The sequence below is a fragment of the Heliangelus exortis genome, chromosome 8 (genome assembly GCF_036169615.1).
Source record: "Heliangelus exortis chromosome 8, bHelExo1.hap1, whole genome shotgun sequence".
Lineage (NCBI taxonomy): Eukaryota > Metazoa > Chordata > Aves > Apodiformes > Trochilidae > Heliangelus > Heliangelus exortis.
The window spans coordinates 18,890,107-18,911,867 of NC_092429.1; the positions used below are offsets into that span (position 1 = coordinate 18,890,107).

The window sequence follows — 21,761 nt, forward strand, 5'->3', positions numbered from 1 at the left end:
ATTTTATTGGAATACAATTGATCCTCCTAAAACTAAGTTTGAGGTTAATCAGATTTGCTCCAGTTTATTGCTTCTCATTTATGAATTATTGGAAAAGCATCAAATCCTAGAACAATCAAATTTCCTGAGTAAACTGCAGATCAATATAAAAACTGATTATGTCTCTTTCCACAGCATACCTCTTCCTTTTGAAGGAAGTGTAAATGTTATATGACTTAAACACTGAAGAGAATATCAGGATTATAGCTGATTTCTAGCAACTGCCAAACACCTCTAGCCCTGAAAACACATTTTCCCTAACTGCACCCCAGCCTTGATACACTTCTTTTCAGTGATTCACATGCTTGTAATCTATAAAGCTACTTATGGTCTCTCTGTGTTTAGCACTGCCATAAATTGTCTTTTCATTGTATTGCAATTTCTTGAATAGTCAATACTGTTCACATTCCTACTAAAAAAGAAAGTTTTCATAGTTTTTAATACAGGAAGGAATTATATTTGGCAAAGAAAACAAATCTTAAGAAGAAGCAATGCTAAACAAACAAACAAAAATGTTCAAATAGTTCAAAGAAGTCCATGTTAAGCCTTCAATCCTCTTCCACATTTGTTTATCCCCGTGGACAGGGGTACAAGATGGGTTTGTGTAACACATGTGAAGGATCAAACTAATTTTGAAAGTGATACTATAAGAAGGAAGATCAGATGATGTCCGTATTTGACTTCTTTACAGGTTAACTCCTGATCTGTCATATTTAAATTAATAGTTCCCTATTATTAGTTTTTAAATGAATAATTGAATTACTTTAATTGAAAAAAAAATTAAATAGTAACATTTGCATGCCAGGTTGTTACATGTAAAGCACTTGTACTTTGGCTGCCTTAACAGCTGCAGAAGAGCTGTTAAACACCAAACGAGCCAAAACACCAGAGGAATGCCTCCACCATCCACTCCCTATATTTTGCCCTGTTACGATTTTCTTTATTTTAGTTTATAGTCTAGGAATTATTTGCTAGCTACACAAATCATGTTCGTCAAACCTGCAACATCATTGCACAGTTACAGCTTTGACAAAACAACCCAGACCAAGGGTCTGTCCTGAAGAAGTGTTTGTATATCTAGCCAGGCAGAAAGCAGATCCCATTACTGATATGCACACTTCCAATCTGAACAGTTCAAATTGTAAATATTAAAAGTTTTTATTATTTTATTATTTTTATGTTGAGTAGTTGGTAGCCTGTTCAAAGATGCAAAATAACTGAGAGGATTTGTAACTGCAGAGTAGACCTGAGATCCATTTAGTCCCATAATCAGTGTTCAGTGGGTATCAGCACTGGATTCTTCATAGGAGGTTGGGTTAAGAGCAAATTTGAAATATCAGTCCTACAGCAGAAGTCCTCTGCTAAGGGCAGGGATTGATTGCTTGTAGTGAAGTGAGGCAACCAGGTGGCACTAATTGCCAGGTAGTCGGCATGACCTTGTGTTAAGCCCACCCGGTTGCCTCATTTCACTACATCCCCCCCCCCCCTTTTTTTGTTTTTTTGGGTTTTTTTTTTTTGGTCAAACAGTGATAGAGAAGGAAAAGTAGTGGATCTTCTTACCTGACTCCTTGGGTTTTCTGCTAATGCTGGTTTGCGCCGGACTAGCTCCCTTTCTCCTGATTTGTCTGAGCACGGGCTAGGTCGAGGTCTACGCCCGCATTCTCCACCAGATGTAGCAAGACAAACCTCTTTTAGGGCACGGTGCTCCAAGGTCCAACCAGGTGTTCCAGGAGAAACTCACAAATAGTGCTCTGAGTCTAATGCTCTCAGGGCTGAGCAGCCTGAATCGGTGCTACTGCTCCAAAAGTGGCCTCCCCTCTGGCTTCCTCAGGTGTGAGCTTTATTGGCCCCCTAATCCTGCTCATGCGCAGTAGGGGCCCACCCTAATCAGGCACAGGTGGGCTTAACACAAGCTCATGCCCACTACCTGGCAATTAGTGCCACCTGGTTGCCTCATTTCACTACAACTGCTTACTTAGCCTAATGATTTAATTATATGTCAAATAACTTGAAATCCTATGTACAATAAACACGAACATTTCCATCACCTACACATCTAATTCTTTTCTCTATCTTTCTAAGCTCTTAGCTTCAGCAAAACCCTGTGGTATCAGACGCCTTGAAGCAAACCCCAAACACCTAATGAGGATGACTCTTTTTTTAATACAGCCTCATTTGTTGAGGAAGGCATACACATTGCAAGACAGGTCACACCACGGTCATACTACAGCTCTGACATGGAGCAGGATGCTGCTAAAAGTCTGGCTTTAGTCCTGGGGCACTCCCTGTGCTCCTGGGGCAAGGGGATGGCTGAGTGGGTGACAGCTGAACCACAGCACACAGCTGCTTCCAAATGCAGCAGGAAGGAAATGGCCAGGGTGGAAAACATAGCCATCAGAGGCCAAAATGACCTTTGTAGAAGAAGAGGTAAGTCTGTGGTAAACCGGTGGGCACAAAGGGTGCACTCCAGCCATAATCAGAAGTGGTTACAAACAGTACATGGCATTTCGAAGTGTCAGCGATAACCATTACTGTAAATACTCAGCAAAACGCTGGAAATAGATGGAAAAGGTGTGAAAAGTGCTTGATTAAGGATCACTCTCTCATCTCATTTCTTGCACATATGTTTTTTTCTACTCCCAGACCCCTTGGAAAGTGAATTTGATTTCTGACTCATGAAGGGAAAAGGAAAAAAATAAAAATAAAAATAAAAAAAGTTATTCACTTGGCAGCAATTTGGTACCAGTGAGAATTTATTGACAGAGCCAATAAAACCAAAAGCTCTACATGTTCTATTTGGTTTAGGGTGGTAATGTGTGGAGAAAAACTATATATCTTAATTGGGTGGTATTACCTATAAACTACTAGATAGGCCCTTAGGTGTTCTGAAATAACCTGTAAATGGAAAATCATCTGCAACAAAGAGCATGAAGATCATAATTCTTTGCTTATTTACTACTTCAAAGTATTTTAAATCTTGTTTTTATTTCCAAGAGATCTCAGCCTGCAAGTATACAATGCACCATTATAACAGCTGCAGATAATGTTAAGAGTACTAAATTGCAAGTGCACTTTGGAGCTCTGCACTGAATCATCAATGAGTGCAAGAGAACTGTTCTTCTATTATTTTAAATGTGTATGGATTACCAAATAAAATAAAAATATAATGTATTACTATTATATTACCGTACAGTGAGTAGCTTGCACAGTAATTAGAAAAGGGTACTCATAATAACTCTGTAGTTAAAACATTTTTTAAAAGCTTATGGAATTTAATTTGTTACCCAAAAAAATGTCAAAATGAGATACAGATATAGGGTCTACTTCTGATCTCAGAATTTCATTATACGAAATGCATTACAGAAGATGTTCAACTTTTGCATAATTGTTTTTTCAATAGTTTAATAGTCAAATAAAATATTCAATTGTTTGTACAAAGAAGCATAAATTAGCACAAAGACATTAGAAAGTATTTTTAGTAAAAGCCTGCTAAGTTCTATGGACGTTGGGGGCTGTAAAATTTCATTTTAAATGAACCCTTGAACATTGGAGAGACATTCTCCTGCTTAAACACAAGCATACAATTTTTTGTCTAACATGGCCATATTTTTCTGCAAGGAAATGATATCATGATATGCCATAAATGTCTAAATATTTTTTTTCATCAGAAGATTAAATATGAAATATTCCTAATATTTTTTTTCATCAGAAGACTGCTTGCAGGTACAAAGATAAATTTATTACAGAAGGTCCACCGATGCTTTCACAGTTAATACCCAATAACATCTTCATTTAGGATTTGTTTTTTCCATGCTTGTAACTTGATAAATTTCCCCTTGATCAAAACATAGAATCATAAAATCACAGAAGTGTAGAGGTTGGAAGGGACTTGTGAAGATCACCGTGTCCAACCCCCTGCCAATGCAGGATCACTTAGGGCAGGTCCCATAGAAATGTGATTCTTAAGAACTAATGGTAGGGATCTCATCTACCTAAATGATATTTAGATCTGTATTTTTAAAATACTGGAAGAAACATTCCATAACTAAATTGTGATGGTATGTGACAACCCCTCAAATGCACCAAAAACTGGCAGAATGGTCAAAATCCAGTTTGTGCTCTAGAGCAGGATAAATATTAACTTTTCAGCAGCATCATGAAAGCTACCAATCTGACTCTGAAAATCACCATTCCTGCCTGTAGGAGCCATTGCTGTGGCTTTGGCATTACATATATTGCTATAAGTAACCACTAAGAAAAACTATTGGCGCTGGGAAACAGGAATGATCATGCATGCTGCAGTCTGTGAGCAATTAAAGTACAAAGGGCTCTCCATCCTCTAAAGGGCCATCCTCTAAAAACTCCTCTTAGATGTCTGCTCAGTAGCCATGATATGAGTCACAAGATTTTACTTCCCATGGACTTGCCCAGCTTTCCACAGATAACCAATGTTAAGATAGCAAAACCTCCAGCCCTCAGCCTAAGTGCCAAACAATTCAAACAATTCTCTCAACTTATTTTCTCTTCGCTCCTCTTTCCAGAAACTGTACATCTAAACCAGGAGTTTTGAGACAGCACCATAGGTATTGGCAAATTAAGCCCCGTGCTGTTTTCTTTCCAGTTTATTCCAAGACAGGTAGGGGCACAAGTACTGCTAATTGCTATCACTAATTAACACATGCTAAGTACGAGATGGCTGCATGCTGCAGAATTAGTTTTCCCAGCTCGAAATTTGCATGGCTCATTCTTTCTGTCCTGTAAGCGTAAGAAATCTCTTTTAGAGTCAAGACACAATGAAGATTTCTTTGCTTCAGAAGCAATATTCCAAAATGGAGCTTAATAGATTTAAAAAACCCACAAAGTATGATTTCAACAAAGGGCTCTTCAGAATCCACAAATATGCCACTAAAAGTTCTCCAATAGCACAGACTTTGCTTCTCAAAGGCAACGAACTCCCATTGCAAGCTAAAGCATTTGACATTTCATTTCTACAGACTCTAGGAAATCCCTCAGCTATTGTGTATAAGCACCTTCTCTTGGCCTCCTCCAGAGATTATTTTATGGAGCTGGCTGGGCAGTGCTGGCATCGCAGCCAGCACGAATGCACCAGCAGAAAGAAGCAAAGCCAATCCATGGGCAGTTCTTGTCACATCCACGCTCAGGATGCATGCTGGAAGGGTGACTTTGTGGCCTTCCTTTTCCACCAGCCTGCTGGAATGGGATATAGTCTCTGCTTTTATACTGTTCTTCCCCGGGAATCCTTCCAGGCTAATCTGTTTTGCACAGACTATTTGGAATGCCTCTGCCCCCACTAAATCAGTGATGAGACACTAGTCAAAGAGCAATGTGTTTTAACTACATAGGTGAATTGGTCAGCATCCAGGAAACCAAAATCATCTGCCACTTTTATACATCTGTTCAAACATCTTATAAGCAAGTGTAGAGTTGAGGGTTTTTTCAACTGTTTTAGGATTGCATCAGGTGAAAGAAATAAGAACACAGGAAAATAAAACAACAATAAGTGATATTTTTTAATGAGGAAATACAGCTTTAACTGTTTCTTCTACATTTGGTCTTTACCACAGGAGTACCTACTAAATCAACAGAATAGAGAAAGGCATTCTTTTTTAAAGTTTCAAGAAAATCAACACATCTCCAGTAATGTTTACCATCTCCCACTAATTCTCAAAGGTTTACTTACCTGACAGCTCAAGCCAAGGTCTTTGTTGGAAGAATTTCGCACTTCGACTCCCCAGGCTTTCATTCACTAGGCTAAGTCTAAAGTGAGGTACTTAAAGATGCACAACTGTTACAGAGAAAAATATTTAAACTCCCTCTGCTCCTTCAAACCAAAGTTTCCCTTCCCACTTGGAATTCTTAGAGTCTCCCAAGTGCTTCAGAAAAATCTGTGGGGTGGTCAGGTAGTAGGGCAGGGATCAGTGTAGCAAGTAACTAGACCAGGATGAAAACAAAAGTTCTCTTGCCATGATTTTGCTTTTAGATACCACAATGACCAATTGCTTTAATAGATGATGAGCCTGAATCTTACTATAGTACCTTCTCATAACTGCACAGTACTGTAAGGTAGGTTACCTTATCTGATAAATGGAGCCCTACAGTGTTAGTCAAAATGTTGAGTTAGCACTCCCACAGCTGTGTAACTTTCTCCATGTCCCCTCAGCCTCTGACAAATCCTACTCCTAGATCTCTCCAGAAATAAATAAGCAGTGTGAAACCTCAGGACTCTGATACCTGGAGTCAAACTGCAACTAAATTGCCTGATCTAGAAGCATCTCAACTGCTGTAATTAGAAACTGTAAAGCTATTACAAACATCAGCAGTTTCTACTGCTAATGTCATAAATTGATTTTGTTATAAAGTGATTTTGTTGTAACCTCTTCGTAGAAGCGAGGGTGTGTGATAAGGGAAGCAGTGAACAACAGATTCAGTGGCCATCTCCTCCAGCTCCTAAGCTGCTTTTTATCTTGCTGATTATTGAAAGTCCTGTCTGCCCACCCATATTCAGCAAAGCTCCACTTGATTGTGCAAAGTGATCATGATGAGCTCCAAAAAGGGAACAGCAGGTCAAAAATCAAATCCCTGTTACATAAACATAGTCTGTAAATATAGTCAATTTATATTTTTTGTACACTGATCGCAGACTGCAATTTCCTGTACAGGATGGCACAGCAAAAGGCTCAGTCTCAGAAAAATGTCAGAAATCTGTTTCTTTGTGTTCACATGGTTTCTTTAGTAAAATGTTTGGAAAGCTCCCTTCTTGGTGGATACTTTTTTGGTAATTTTTCATCTGCTATGCTTAATTACTTGAGTAAGTTACTTTTGTCCTTCGGAATCTTAGTATACAAATAGCTTTTTAAATCTTTACCTAAAATTCTTTCACTGTCCTTTTTTGTTGTTGTTTTTGTTGTTGTTCTTCTGCTTCCCTCTTTCACACTAATTTCAATTTTAAGTCAGCAAGAGAGTTCAGCACCATTAAAAGTGCTCATATTTCCTGGTCTGTTCTTTCAAGTTCCCAGGCTGGCTGAAGCACCTCTGTGCTATGTCCACTATTCCAGGTCTGCAGATAATGTGCTCAGCAGTGGGATCCCAAATGTTCTTGGACACCTTTATTAGTGTGTCTGTAGAAGATGATGGATGACATTTAGAAGTCCCATTTGGGATGAAAGCTCCATTTGATGAGGTACCTTGCAGACTCAGATACAGACAATTCATAGTGCAAAGAATCTAACAGTCTAACAGGTACAAATCACATCACACTTGTAGCTGGGTATGTAGTAAGAAGGCAAGTACAGTCATAAACACTGCTACTCCTGTTGCATATTGGTTTGTGTTAAAATAGAAGGGGGAGTCACCATATGCACTAAGACAAGGAAAGAAAGTAAATACTGTGTTGCTTCCTTGGTAAAAACACGGTCACTCATATCTGGAGGATGGATGTAAAGGCAGATGAGGTGATACCAGCTCTGACAAATCAGCGTGCTGCATGCTTACATGAAGAGATAGACAACAGAAAGTGAAAACCTGTCAGGGAGCCTACGTGCTTCTGGCATTACCTAATCCACTCTGACCCTACTGGTACAGAAACAGAAGTGTATGGCCAAAGAAAGAAAACATATTCAGTGTGACTGAACACAAGTATGGGGCTCTGAAGGAACCACACCTGCCCATGGAAGAGCTTCCTCAGTCTCGTGAGCGACTGTGCCAGCACTGCACAAGCACACCACTGCCTGTACCTCTCCCTGCTTTTGGAAAGTTTTGTGTTTCTCCTTGCCTGCTCCTCTGCACTGAAACTCGCACTCATGTTCAATAATGCACAAAATGGAAGAACATCAGAGTTCTACTCCCACCCCAGGGAAATGGGAGACTACATATTGCAAAGTGCAGGACAAAGCTATCTATTTGTCTGTCATATATTCTAAGAAAAATGCTAAACTGAAAACTAACACCCAACAATGAAGAAGATGACATGCTTAAACACTGCTGAGGTGTAAAATTCAGCAGAGAGGAATGGCACTGCAGGGTAATGGAAAATTTTTGAAGCTAGATTAACGCATACTGCAAAGCTCTTTATGCCATCTGGTAATAAGCAATAAAAGACCAATATGGAAGAGTGAGGAAGTTCAAAAAGTACAATAATAAGAATATGGCATATGAAAAAAAAATACAATAGCATCTGTTACAGAGAATGAATGGAAATCACATCTATCTCATCCTCAAGGAATAAGAAATGATGGACTGAAAGTGTATTCTGTTAACATACTGCCCTAGAAAAGGGCTATGCTAGGGCACCTTAAAGCTTCTGGGAGACACAGCTGATAAATGCACATGATTATTCCACTCTCCATCTGGCAGGTGTTTTTCACTCTTCCAGGGCTAACCACTGATCTACACACACCTGCAGCCTCCTGTCACAACCAGGTCTGTCAGAAAGAACCACACTAACATAACAATACAAAAAGACTCATCAACAACTAAGACCATGTCCCAGTTTCCCACAGTATGATGTCCTGATATCCTTTTACCTCAGAAGGAAGGAGCATGACTGGGTACCTCATCTCTAGCAGTGACAGGGCCAGCTGTCCCCTTCTCACAGCCAATGCAAAAGCTGAGTTTGAAGCCTTGCCAGTCCCCTGTGAGTGCAGGGTAGAGTGGGAGCAGAGGAGAGATGCTAAGGAGAGCAGGTATGAGATTTTTATCAGGCAGCCTGTATTTAAGATCATATTCAAAGCTCAGTCAGGGTGTGATGTGAGTTTCAGAAGGGGGACTTTTCAAAGCAGGACACAAGATGGCTGAAGGGGAGTAATGGTGATTGGGATTTTCCTGTTGGCTTCTGTACATCTTTGTTTGTAATTTTGAATAGCTTCACACAAGAAGGCTGCACCATATCTGGAGTGCTGCTCCCAAATACCATATGTATTTGAAAGAATTAACAAACATATGGTCTGATTTGTAAATGATAAAAAGATACAAAACCACCCCTCCCACCCCCGGCTGTGTACCCTGTTTAAATCTGGAACAAGTCCCCTGACTCCCACCTGGCATAACACAAATCAGAATAGACAAGGACATTATCTGCTCCTTTCTTGATCAGTTTTCTTTTCTGCTATATTGCAGAAGGCATTACATACATAGTCCTTTTTTTTTTTACCACTTAATTTGTGACATGTCACAAATTCAGGCTATATTTGTGCCTGCAAACATGACTGTCAGACCACTATCTGTAAGATCTGCAGTGTCATGAATTCATCTAGTATGATCTGTTTGCCTTAACAGATGTAGGGGAAATTCTCACACTCTGTGAGTGACATCCACTGTCAATAGTCATTGCACATTATATCTTTCAAATTCCACTTGTATTCACACTTAATCCTTTATCTTAGATTATCTCACTCACATTTATTGTTTTCTTACCTCTCCATTTTTGCTAAAACGAGTTCTTGCTCTACTCCCATTAAAATAATTGTTACCTCACTGCATTTTTAAACATTCATATTCATATATCTACACCAGAAAAATACATTTTCTGTTGGCAAAGGTTCTATCCAGCTACACTTGCTGGTTACTACACAATGTGACACAGCAATGTCACATCTAAGGAGAAAGAAGAATGCCAGAAGATGAGTGATAAAGTGAAGACAGCTTGGAGCCATTTAATAAAAACAGCAGGTGTACTAAAGGGGGAAGAAGAGGGAAAATTTAGTACTGTTCTCTTTTTGTGCTGACATTAGGTTTCTCAGCAACCTTCCTTCCAACTGAAACCACCATAGTGAAATGAGTGATAGACTTGGAAGTCAATCACACACTTGAGATTAATCAGGTCATAAAAAGTCTTGCAGGTGACAAAAACCTTGTAGTATCTACCATCACAGTGTTCAAGATTTGTAGAAACTGGCTCTTCCATTGACCAACTATGAGAAGCTTTTAGTTTCAGGTTTATAGCAATGCTGAGGTAGAAGTCAATTTTCAAGATATTACATCCATGAGAGAGATTTTCTTAACTTCTACATTCAGATCAACAGATTACTAAAGAGAAATTCCATTTAATTGTTAAAAAAATACAGCCTTTTTCCTTAAATATATAGGGAAGGTCTTCAGGTAGGAAATAAAAAGCAGCAGCACAGTATGGCAGCAGCATGGGTACCCCCAATGCCATGGGAGTTTAATCTGATTTAATCTGACAAAGAACTGAAGATCAAACCCCCTGTGATTATCTGTTATTCTAAGAAAAATGATAGCTGACTGAAATCTATCTAATCTATCTAATAAGAAGGCAACATTCCCATAGGAGACCAAGAATGACAAAATTCTCACACATAATCAGCTGGCATCAAGTCCCTACTCGGTTAGTTTCTTTCCTATAAAGAATCAGTTTGGGAAAACCCTCATTGACAATATATAGTTCATTCAGTCTTTCTGTTCCCCCCCTTCTGCACTTGTGTCCACTGTCTTTGAGTATGACTGCACAGAATACACATATAATATAAACCAATGACAGAATTTTCTCTAGAAGACTATACACTCCAAGACTACAGCCTTATAATGTTTTCTTTAATTGCTCAGAAAAATATTAAATATTAATCTCAAAAAAGATCTATCACCTTTTGAAAATAATGTGAAGCATTGCAAAAAGGGAAGGGTCATTTTACTATTTGTGTTTCCTACTTGAAGTAGCTTGAAGTCCCCTGTCTCCAGCGAGAGCCAAAGGGACTTCTCTTCTTAAATAAGCACTTCATTCTCACTACATTAGACTCATTTTTAGAATATTTGAATGGAGTATCACATTTTCTGTTGTGACTGTATAAATAGAGGTTGCTAATGGAAGGAAGAGTAGCTGCTACCTTAAGCAACAGTAGCAAAAGAGGACCGAGTAGCAGATGATTTCTTAGCAGAAAAGGAAGACCCAGAACAGCAGCTCTACTGCAGTATCTAAAAACTGTAGAACTGCCATCCTGAAGTACTGATATTTTAAGATAGAAAAATACAGAAAATGTGCCACAAATTGCCACATTTGCTACAGAATGCAAGAAGATATTTTCCCTGCTTCTGAATTTCATGGCCTTCTAATTTTGTAGCTCTTCAGCTTTTCTTTTACAGTTGCAAACGTTTACTCTCTTTGTTAGGGTTATTTGCTTTCTTACAGAGCAATCCTAGGAATTCACAACTCAAGGCTCTCACAGTCAGAACCACATTAAAGACTGTCAGCAAGGCTACAAGTTCTCCATTCTCCAAATGCCTACTGTAGAGAGTAGGCATTTATGTATAACATGCTTATTTAGGGAGAGATTTTCCAGAAAAAACAGGTTTTTTTAAAATTATTTGTCTATTTAGATCTGAACATTGTCAGATGAGAACATGGGTGGAAAGAATTTGGTTTTGGGGACTTAAACTTTTTCTGGGGCTTCCACTGAAGCACCCACCTTAGAGGACAGATTCAGTAATTTCACAGCTGGATATTACTAATATGCCCATTCTTAATCACCTTCAGAGCACAGCAGCAGTCTTCTGCCAAGAGTCCACTAAAGAAGCTGCATGATTTAGAGATGATTATTCTGTTGATGTGATCATTTCACAAAATTGTCTGCTGTGCACTGCTCAGGCTGTAGTCACTAGTGGAAGATACATACAGTAGAGATCCCGTGGATAAAAAATGAATTGCTTAGGACCTGTTCACAACAGGGGATGACTCAGGATGTTTATCTGAATTAGACTGCCTGTGGATTAGTTAGAATTATACAGAACCTGTGGGTGTATACTTGTATTCCAAATTAAATTTTCCTAATTCACTTAATTTCCTTCCACATTCCCCACACTGTTAGTGGTAACAGACCAAGAACAGAAGACATGTAAGGGTATCTGCTCTCCCCTTATGCCACCTGACTATCACATCTCACAGCAGAACATGGTATCAGGAGCTGGCAACTGGAATGGAAGAAATTAAGTTAAAAGACATGATGGGCAGAGAACTGGATGTCACTATCATCTTTAGGAAAACAGTAGTCTGAGCATGGGCTATAACATGTAGCCAGTTACACTGTTTCCAGCTAGACTGATCATCAAACATGCCTGGATCAGGATACCCTTTTAGGGTAGTAAGTGGGAGCTAAACATCTTTAAGGCTTTAAGTCTAGCCTTAATGAGAGCTATCGTAAACATGTCTGGGATACTGTTCATCAGACATTGAGGACAAGTTTCACACAGGATATGCTGCACTTCCTAGGATTCTCTTCCTAGAGAAGATCTCTCTAGGATCTTCTCGTCTCCTAGGGTTTGGAGAGAACAAGTTCCAGCAATGATCAAGGAATCCTTTGTGCTGGGAGAGGACTGAGGCTTCATGATGAGGAAAATGTAGGCAGTTTAGTAACAAAAGCAAATCTAGTAAGAGTCCTACCTTGGCACAGCAGTTCAGCCAGTGCAGAGGAAAGCACCAGGCCTATCATAAAGTAACACTGTTTTAGTCGAATGTTCCCAGAGGCCCATAGAAGGAGTTATACTGGCATAACCCTGAGCACAGGTGTTTTGAGTGGGCAGAAAAACTGTGAAGCTTTCCTTTACTTTCCTTTCTGGAAGTCCCTGAAAGACAAAAGGCCTAGAAAGTAGAGGAAAAGGCCATGAGCTGAAGCCATGACAGGTCCCCATTAATTTGGCTTTCCACTTGTCCACAGGCGCAGGCTTCAGCTTCAGTCACGCTCGTAGTACACTTCAGGGTGAAGATTTGATATCTTCCCTAATCTGTCCAGTTTTCCAAAGGTACTTGAGGGGAGCTGAAAAGTGCTGGTGTTCATCAGAAAGGTTTGGTGTGTTGGGGTTGAGTCAGCTCTCCACAACAAAGCCTGGTGAAAATGCTCTTGATGTGCTCAGAGGAAGATGCTGAGAGGCCTGGAGCTCTGCTCACCCCTCCATCTGCGGATGCTCCTGAGTCTCCCCAAGGCTATAGCTATGCAGACGGCCAGAAATGTATCTCATCAAAACAGATTCAGGTTATCTGTTCCTAAAACTTTGCTTTCCACATAGCAAGCCTTGGAAATACCCAAATTAGACTTCAGAAGAGTACAAAAAGCTCCCTGCTAACTTAATGTGCAAGTAAACTGTCACACTCACTGAGATCTTGGACAACAAAATTAGAAGGCACCAGCAAACAGCAAGGAAAATTGCAGCTGCAAAATACCAACATTATCCTCTTTTAATGCATATTGTGAAAATGAGCATTTTTAAAAGCTGAAGAGATTTGATCCCAGATGCTATCACCATACATCTTAGGAAGCTCATGATTATGAACAAACAACAGAATACATTTAAGGGAATCTGAAATGGTATGGATACAAGCCCAGCTGGTGTCCTCATATGCCTCATTCCATTTTTAGAAATGCAGCAGCATATAGCATTAAAGAGGCTTCTTAAACATCTCATTTATAAATGAGTGTGGAGCTGCTTCACTGAAGTACACACAGGAAAGGTCCACAAGGATCATAAAACCAGCTGCATTCAAAAACCACTGAAATGCTTCAACCACAGTGTTCCTATTAGGAACCACTCTGCACCAGAATATTCCCTGAATGAGAGATGATGCTTGTTTGTCATAGGCTCTTCACTGGGAGGTTTTTTTTTTTAAAAAGCAACCAACAAAAAGCCATGTTAGTCAGAAAATGCCTTTTTTTTTTTTTTTTTTTTTTCCCCCCCCCCCCAACAAACTGTTCACACTGAAAGCTTTTTCACATCCAGAATGAAAGAGTGAAGGCCCAAGCTCCAGGGCAGTGGAGATGTGTGATAAGTAAATTATTGCTTCTTCCAAAAATCAACTGAAGTAGGGTCTGAAGCTTGGCATGCTGACCTCCTATGGAGAGTCCTTCACCAACAGGCTGTGGACTCTTCTACAATACAGCTCTTCCTCTCCTGCTTTTCACTTTCACCAGAACCACATCTAAAGGAATGTGGTTAACTGTGGGGAATCCTGGTTAATTGTGAAAATAAATCACCAAATCCAGTTGACTTGAAAGCATCATTTCATTACATGTATGTTAGCTACCAAAATAGATCTAGAACAGTTATCCAAAAAAAAAAAAAAAAAAATACACTACAAATGAATGAAAAATTATTTTATTTAAAAATACATTATACCGCAGACTGTCTCTCTTTTTGTTTTTTCATTGCTGGTTCACAGGAATAATATGATAAATTTAACCCAAATATTTTACTGGAAAGATCCTGAGAGAGAGAGAGACCAGTTACAAGCAGATGATGTACAGTACACTGAAAAAATCATCTCTTTTAACATAAAAGAATCTCTTGGTAATCTTATAAATCAGATAGAAAAAATGCAGGTTTGCTACCATGCAAAAACGAGTGAAGATTTCATTTAAATCTGCACACAGAGAAATTATTAGTACTTTGGACCCTAAACAGCTAGACTAAGAGAAGAGTGAGTGTGCCTAGGTGATACAAACTTTGGACCTACTACAATTTTGTAAACACAGTTGATAGTCTAACAAAGGTGGATTTTCAGTCACCTAAGTAACATTGTTACTAAGGGATAAGGGCTCTATTCTAGGACTTTTCTCCCCAGGGATGTATTTCTGTGTTCCCTTATTCTCAGCTTAGCACAATGACTTCGTGAGATAGGCTCTATTGCACTCAAAGATGACTTGGCCTTGCCCTGCTTGCCAAGCACTATTATTTAGGTAGTTGTATTTTAGTGAAAGCAGAGGTTAAAATAAAAAATCTGAAGCAGGCGTTACCTGTATTGCCTATGCAGGAACACATTAAAATTCATCATAGAAAATATATACCTGATTCTACAGCCTTATGTTTCAAACATTTTCTAACAATGATTAATGCACAGGAAGTACCCTGATTTATGGAAAATTTAAGGCCTAGAATGTTCATCAGCCCGCACTGAACGTCACTGTTTTCAATGTCTCTATAGTGATAGCACTGAATCAGCTGTTGCCAGAGGAAAACTGTCTGGCAGTTGTTAAAAGCAACATCAATGTCTGCAATAATCATATCCATTTGGCCATCAATTTTTATAGGACAGCTTCACCATTAATAGGGAGGATGCCTTTTGAAGGGGAGGATCAATTTGATTATTCACAGCGGTAAGAGATAAGATCACATTGCCTGATGTTGCAGAAAATCAATTTTTCAACACCATACAAACTGACAGAGGTTTTTGTTGCGGGGTTTTTTTTGTTTGTTTGTTTGTTTTTTGTTTTGTTTTGCATGAATATGGGCCTGAAACACAAACAGAGACAGAAAGATTTGTAGAGGGTAGGTTGGCCTGTCCCGGTCAGTTAGGCTGAAGAAAATTAATGAAGCTATTTCTGTGAATGCTTCAACATGAAAATGGAGTGTAAAAACTCACCTGCAGTTTCCCTACTAAGCCAGTGACTGTCTTACCTTAGCACCCAATCTCCCAGATTAATATCAGGGTGTATAACAAATATCAGAGGCTGCAGGCTTCCTGGATAACTTGTTTAAATGATTCATGAACAGCACAGCTTTCCATCAGATATGCTCAGCTAAGAATGGAGCCCTTAACCTTCCATGGGTTATCATTAGTAGTAAAGAATATATAAATAATCAAACTTTCTATATTATTTTCATTTCTTTTAACCTAGATACATATATATCATTCAAGACATTCAAGAGCTACAAAACAACAATTCAACTACAATTATGTCAGGAAAATATCCAAATAAATAAACTTTTAATTATGATACAATACTTATTACAGTAAAAATTGGCATTTTTTTTCCCTTCAAAAGCAGAAGCACCAGTCTTACATATAACATACTGTTTGAATGATATATCTTACATGGACAACAGCGAAATACAATGTGCAAACAGCATTTTCATACAGAACATAATATTTGTCTAGTTCTTATACACTGAAATTGCCTCAAATGGAAACACGTTCATGCTGAATTAAAAATGTAGATTTTAAAAATTAAAGTCAAATCAAAATATGAAATACTGTTGGAATAAGTACATGAACTGTTAAAAACAAGGAGAAGCCAAAATAGAGGGTATTGTCAGATAAATGTAATTAGTGCTCAGTTTGTCCCATTCCATCAAAAAGTAAACAGTTAATATTTTTTTCCACAAAGTAATATTCTAATATTTAAGAATTCTTCAAAATGTTGGTATCATTCTAATGATGTAAAAATCAAGTCAGAAAGAGGACTTCTAAAAATTTCTTATTCTGATACACTGCAATTATCATGTGTGGGCTGTGAAAAGAGATGAAGTCCAATGGAGGTAACAAACATCAGCATCAACATCATGTGACTTCTGCAAAGGCCGTGATGTGGTTCTACGAGTTAAAGGAAAAACAAACAGATAAAACCCAGAAACCCCACAGAGAGACATCAGTCACCAATGGGAAAATTCCTGCCTTTTGAGCTTTAGGGTCAGCCTTATGCTTGGAGTCTGTTGCAGGACAATGTAAATAAAACTGGTTTTCACTAAAGTGCTCTCACACATTAACTCACTCACTCTCTCTCTCCCATAGCAATGCTTAGTTAACTGCTGAAAAGACTGGATTTGCAACTAAACTGAACAAAGTTACTAGGTGCAATGGTTCTACAAGATTTTAGTTTTAGATGGGACATTTTTAATGTAAGTAACAATGTGAATAACTGGACTAGCTGTACTTCTACTGATGCCTTATTCATAACTTTGAGCAAAAGTCCTAGAAATTAAAATGACAGTTTGAGAGACTTGTAATACTCTATTTCAGTGGAAATACAATTTTTATGTTGCATTTTTAAAAAAGATTAATTGCTCCACATGATCCTGAAAGCATAGAATCAGGTAGCAAAATGCTACAGCAGTGAGGAATTCATTAAACACTTCTTTTTCAGGATCACTACAGGGTCTTCTTCATTTGCAATATTATACTTCTCTTTCCTTCAACAGAACAGTTCTTATGAATATGAAGATGTTTATCAGAAATGAATACCCTATGTGTGACTCTGAACCTGCAGCATCTTTGCTACTTTTTTAATGGTCTAACCTAAGCAAATTCCTCCACAAACATTTGGTAGGTGAAGACTCAGATGCACGATTTTGTGCATGATCCAAAGTAACTGCTCATTTCTTTTAGGCCCACAGTACCCTTGACTGCCACCAGTTTTTATAAAACATGCAATGCATAAGACGAATAAAAAGTACTTTGATGTTGAGTCAGGTGTTCGTTCTCCATCAGAAAAATGCACAGAGGGAAATAATACCATGCAAATCACTGCAGATTTCTCTTGTCACCTCACCTCCCGGGGCAGGCCAAAGTCAGATGAGAGGAGGTGTAAGCTGAAGAGGAGGGGGGATGTGGATAACTTATAGGGACTGGGATAGATCTCCTTTTTTGTGCTTAACTGATGTTGCTCCAAGTCCTTCAGAAAATCCCTTATCATGCACACCACAGAAAGTGCTGGAGACAAACAGTGGCCACCAAACACCTGTTTATTTCCCAGTTCTTCATTATACTGCCTGCACATTTGTCTATCAGCCTGTGTGGGGGAAGGTAGGCAGCTACCCTTGATTTTTCACATCACAGAATGGAATTTAGAAGTACCCTGAGTGGGAGCACCAGTGATCTGCATCTTATTCCCTGCCCTCCAAACAGGACTATCAAGCTCTGCTCCCTCTCTCACTGTGCCATAACTGTACTTTGTCCAAGAGGAGGAACACTCTTCCCCCTCCCCTGTAGTATGCATTTTAGCTCTGGCCATGTTCTAGCTGTATTTTATGACAGCTTTCATAACAGAACAGCACCAAATAGTAAGCATTTATGTACTTTTTTTTTTTCCAAAATAGAATATTTTAAATAAATAACAATTAAACCACAGGCAGCAGATTTTTAAAAAAAAACATTAGAAAAAGAATTAGTGTGCAACTTTTAGTGCAAATACTTTCAGTAATCAGTATTATCAAATGTTGCTTTTTTCAGATTTTCATTCTGCAGAAGAAAAGCAGAATTAGATTTTCCAGTTAGAAAACAGAACATTAATATTTAGAAGCATTTTAGTTGGCTGGCCATCTCCCACTTTCAGCAAAGCAAAGACAGGACACTGGGCAACTTGAACACTGGAGTTGCTGTGAGGATATTTTTCTGCACAGTCTAATATTATTCACTTTGTTGATAAATAGGAGGGTTTAAAAATGAGAAGTTAGAAGGAAAAAAATCCTCATTATTTATTCTAATCAATACTTCCAAGTCCTGCTATGTGCTATTCCTTTCTCTAAGTGACACACACTTGTCTGTCATACAGAGAATCAAATGCTCTGTTATGTGGCATTAATTCAAGATTGAGTAACTTTTACCTAGGAAAGGAGAACGTGGTTCACGCTCCTGCCAGCTACACTTCCCAAATGGAAGTCACCATCCTCAGAAGGATATGCAAAGCACGAAACACAGGAACAAAGAAGAAAATCCCCATTCCTCATAAACCTTAGAGAGAACAGCTAAGTTACCAACTGCAGAGCCCAGTGAAGACTTGTCGATTCATATCCAATGGACTCAGCATGGTGCATAACCAGATCAACACCAATCACTTGCTGATGACATGAAACACTTATAAAGATTCATGCAACCCTCTGGGTATTCATGCTTTTTCATGTGTTATTGTCTCAGGAAAAACTGCTAGTAAGCCTTGCTGAGACTCTTTACAGAAAAAAAAAAAAATCCTGATAAAACAGCATCCCTCTTGAATAACTGCATTTCAACTCTCTTACTATGCTCTTTTGCTTCTGCTCACATTTACTGTGACCAAGTTCAGTGTGAGATACTAACACCATCAGCACACAGATGCAGCACACAAACAAAAAGCCATGCACAAGACCTCAGCTTCTCCAGCTCCAGGGGACATTTTCTCCCCCACAGTAATAAAAAAAAAAAAATTAGAATATGTTGAGGGTCTGCTCAAGAGCAGCAGTTTGAGAGACAGGCATGCCAGCTTTTGTATTAGTTGTTCTATATTGACAGTATCAGCTTGGTGTCAGCACCATGCAAACAAAGCATGCTTCATTATTGTGCTCTAACACCACTAACGGAAAAATGAAAGTCTAAAAGCTAAACCTTCAGTGCAGGTTTCTGAGGGTAAATATTGCATACCTGTCTGTCTTAAGATTTTAATTGATTTCTGTTAAAACATTAAAAAAACCTAAAACAATGACTTCCATGGTTTGCAACTTTCACTACTGTACAAAAAATATTTTAGCCAAAATTATTTTTGTTCTGCTCTCATGAATACAGCTAGAAATATTCAAAACAGTCCATTCCTGATATCCAGGAGAAGAACCTAACGATTCCTGCTTTGAGGAAGTTTTCTTGCAAGGAATCTTCTTGACTGTTACTAATACCGTGACTCCGTAACACCTACAACATGTGTATTTGAAAGAGTCACTGAATATATTGCTCCGTTTCCTACATGAAAGTATTATTTCATGTGAACTTTAGGTGTGGTGATCACAGTTTGAATTCAAAGTTTTATTTCAAAGTAATTATTGTAAAACTGCCCAGATGAGGAATTCAGCAGAAGAGTAGGCCATGAATGCAAATGCAAATAAATGACATTGAAACAAAATTGCCTATGGTCTTTCTAAAGCTGCCTCTCCTGGGTGCCCTACTGTGTGTGAGACAACGTATTATATCTACTTTAACATACTATATTCTCAAGAGAGAACAAGTATGGCTATGGAATTAAATGTAGCAAGACGAACCTCTTTTAGGGCACGGCGCTCCAAGGTCCAACCAGGTGTTCCAGGAGAAACTCACAAATAGTGCTCTCAGTCTAATGCTCTCAGGGCTGCCCAGCCTGAATCGGTGCTACTGCTCCAAAAGTGGCCTCCCCTCTGGCTTCCCCAGGTGTGAGCTTTATTGGCCCCCTAATCCTGCTCATGCACAGTAGGGGCCCACCCTAATCAGGCACAGGTGGGCTTAACACAAGCTCATGCCCACTACCTGGCAATTAGTGCCACCTGGTTGCCTCATTTCACTACAATTGAAAATCTGCCTGTAAACTCATTGAAGTACGTGAACTCCTGTTTAGCCATCCTGGTGATACTCCTACAGGTACTATAACATTCTCTATGGATACGATATCTCTGTAGAGTTTTGGACATTGAGCACAGCAGTATTTGGATGCTTTTCAACAGAAGTATTCTGGAGTGACAGAAAGGCACAAACCTTCTCCCACACTTGCCCGTAGTATGATGAGCAAAAAAAAAAGTTGTAAATAAATAAATAAATAAACAAATAATGTGTTTCGCTTTTAGCTGAACTCGGTGACAGGCAACAGGTCTCCTCAGAGAGCCCCAGGGACCAGACTGGACTCCCTAGGTGACACTGTGTACACAAGTGCACATTCCAATCAAAGACATCTCACTACCCTAACGCTTAAAACCAAGCAAAAAGCAGTAGCACTAAGAATTTTAATTAAAAAACCTTTTTTTGACAGTGTGAAAAAGCTATTCCATGAATTATCAAGATGGACTAAATAGAAAAAAAAAACTATACATCAAAAATACAAAGGGAAAGCTTCCTATCCAGGTCAAGCCTTAACCTTAACACATCCCCAGTCTTAAAACACTTCCAGGATGCATCACAATATCTATACTTCTTATAGTTAAAATGAAGTAGTTATATGATTATAGTTAAAATCACAGTAGTCATCTCACCCCACACGAGATGAACCATAGTGCCTCTGCTAACCCAACACTCCCCTCTAAAACCTCTTACCTTTGTATTCACTATAGTGCCTTAATTAGCCCTAAAATGCTCCACGTTCCCTTTGTATTTAATAATCTCAAAGCTAGAATACTTAAAAAATTAAAAATAAAAAAACTTTAAAAGGGCTAAGAAAGTTAGCAGCTACTACGAGATGCACAGTAGCCCTCTTGACTTTAGCATGAAATAACTTCAGTCTCCCTTGAAGCAGAAAAAATAGTTTGTGACTGCACTGGGTGAAGCTGAATTTTAAACTCTTTGAGGTACTACCCAGGACATCCCAATTTCCCAGTTTTTCAGTAACTCTTACAAAAGGACAGGAGTCTCTAATCTTGATTGTGGTAGGAAGAGAGCCTCCTCTATGTAGGAGGGTGCCAGCTATCTGAGACACCAATTGTCTTGTAAGACATGAAAAAAGTCAGAGACAGGACTGGAAAAGGAGTAGGTGGGTGAGTGATGAGGTTTCTCGGCTTTCATTATTTTAATTAATTCTGAGGATGAATGTTGTTAAGGTGAAGGCAGTAAATTGAGTTGCTGAGCCAGCTCTGGAAAGGATTTTTCAAGGAGACACTCTGCAACTTTGGCTTATTTGAGAGCATTGAGAAAGGGTATCCATGCAGAAGAGCTTCATCATCTGCATGCACCACAACTGAACAGAAGTGCCATGCAAATAGCAACCTACCCTTGGCATTAACCAGTAGCAGCTCAATTCAGAATAATACAAATGCACATATTCCTATTTAAGTGCACTTCAAATATGGCTCTTGACCTCTACCAGAACTCGGACAGTGGCAGCACAGTGAGCATGCCAAGCATTTATTCCCCAGCAGAAAAAAAGCTCTGGAATAACAAATGGTGGATCTGAAAACACAAAGATAAGGTGCTTCCAGATCTGTGTGATACACCACATGTTTATTGATTTACAGGTGTATTTGTAACACAACTGCAATGAACAAGGTCCCATCCAGGAGGCATTTCT

General features: G+C 38.9%; 1 protein-coding gene across 8 annotated transcripts in view; it reads right to left on the reverse strand.

Annotated features, from left to right (window-relative positions):
• Positions 1–21,761, reverse strand: part of PLPPR5 (phospholipid phosphatase related 5) — an 89,429-nt gene that overhangs the window by 32,200 nt on the left and 35,468 nt on the right. The window contains exon 6 of one of the 8 annotated variants that reach the window (XM_071750910.1): positions 2,132–2,707. The exons of 5 other annotated variants lie outside the window; for them this stretch is intronic. In XM_071750910.1, the coding sequence (XP_071607011.1) occupies positions 2,648–2,707 (60 nt within the window). In that variant the 3' untranslated portion in view covers positions 2,132–2,647. Of the gene's footprint in view, positions 1–2,131; positions 2,708–8,573; positions 8,765–14,138; positions 16,370–21,761 lie in introns of those variants that run through there. 2 more of the 8 variants (XM_071750913.1, XM_071750912.1) reach the window with 2 other exon arrangements.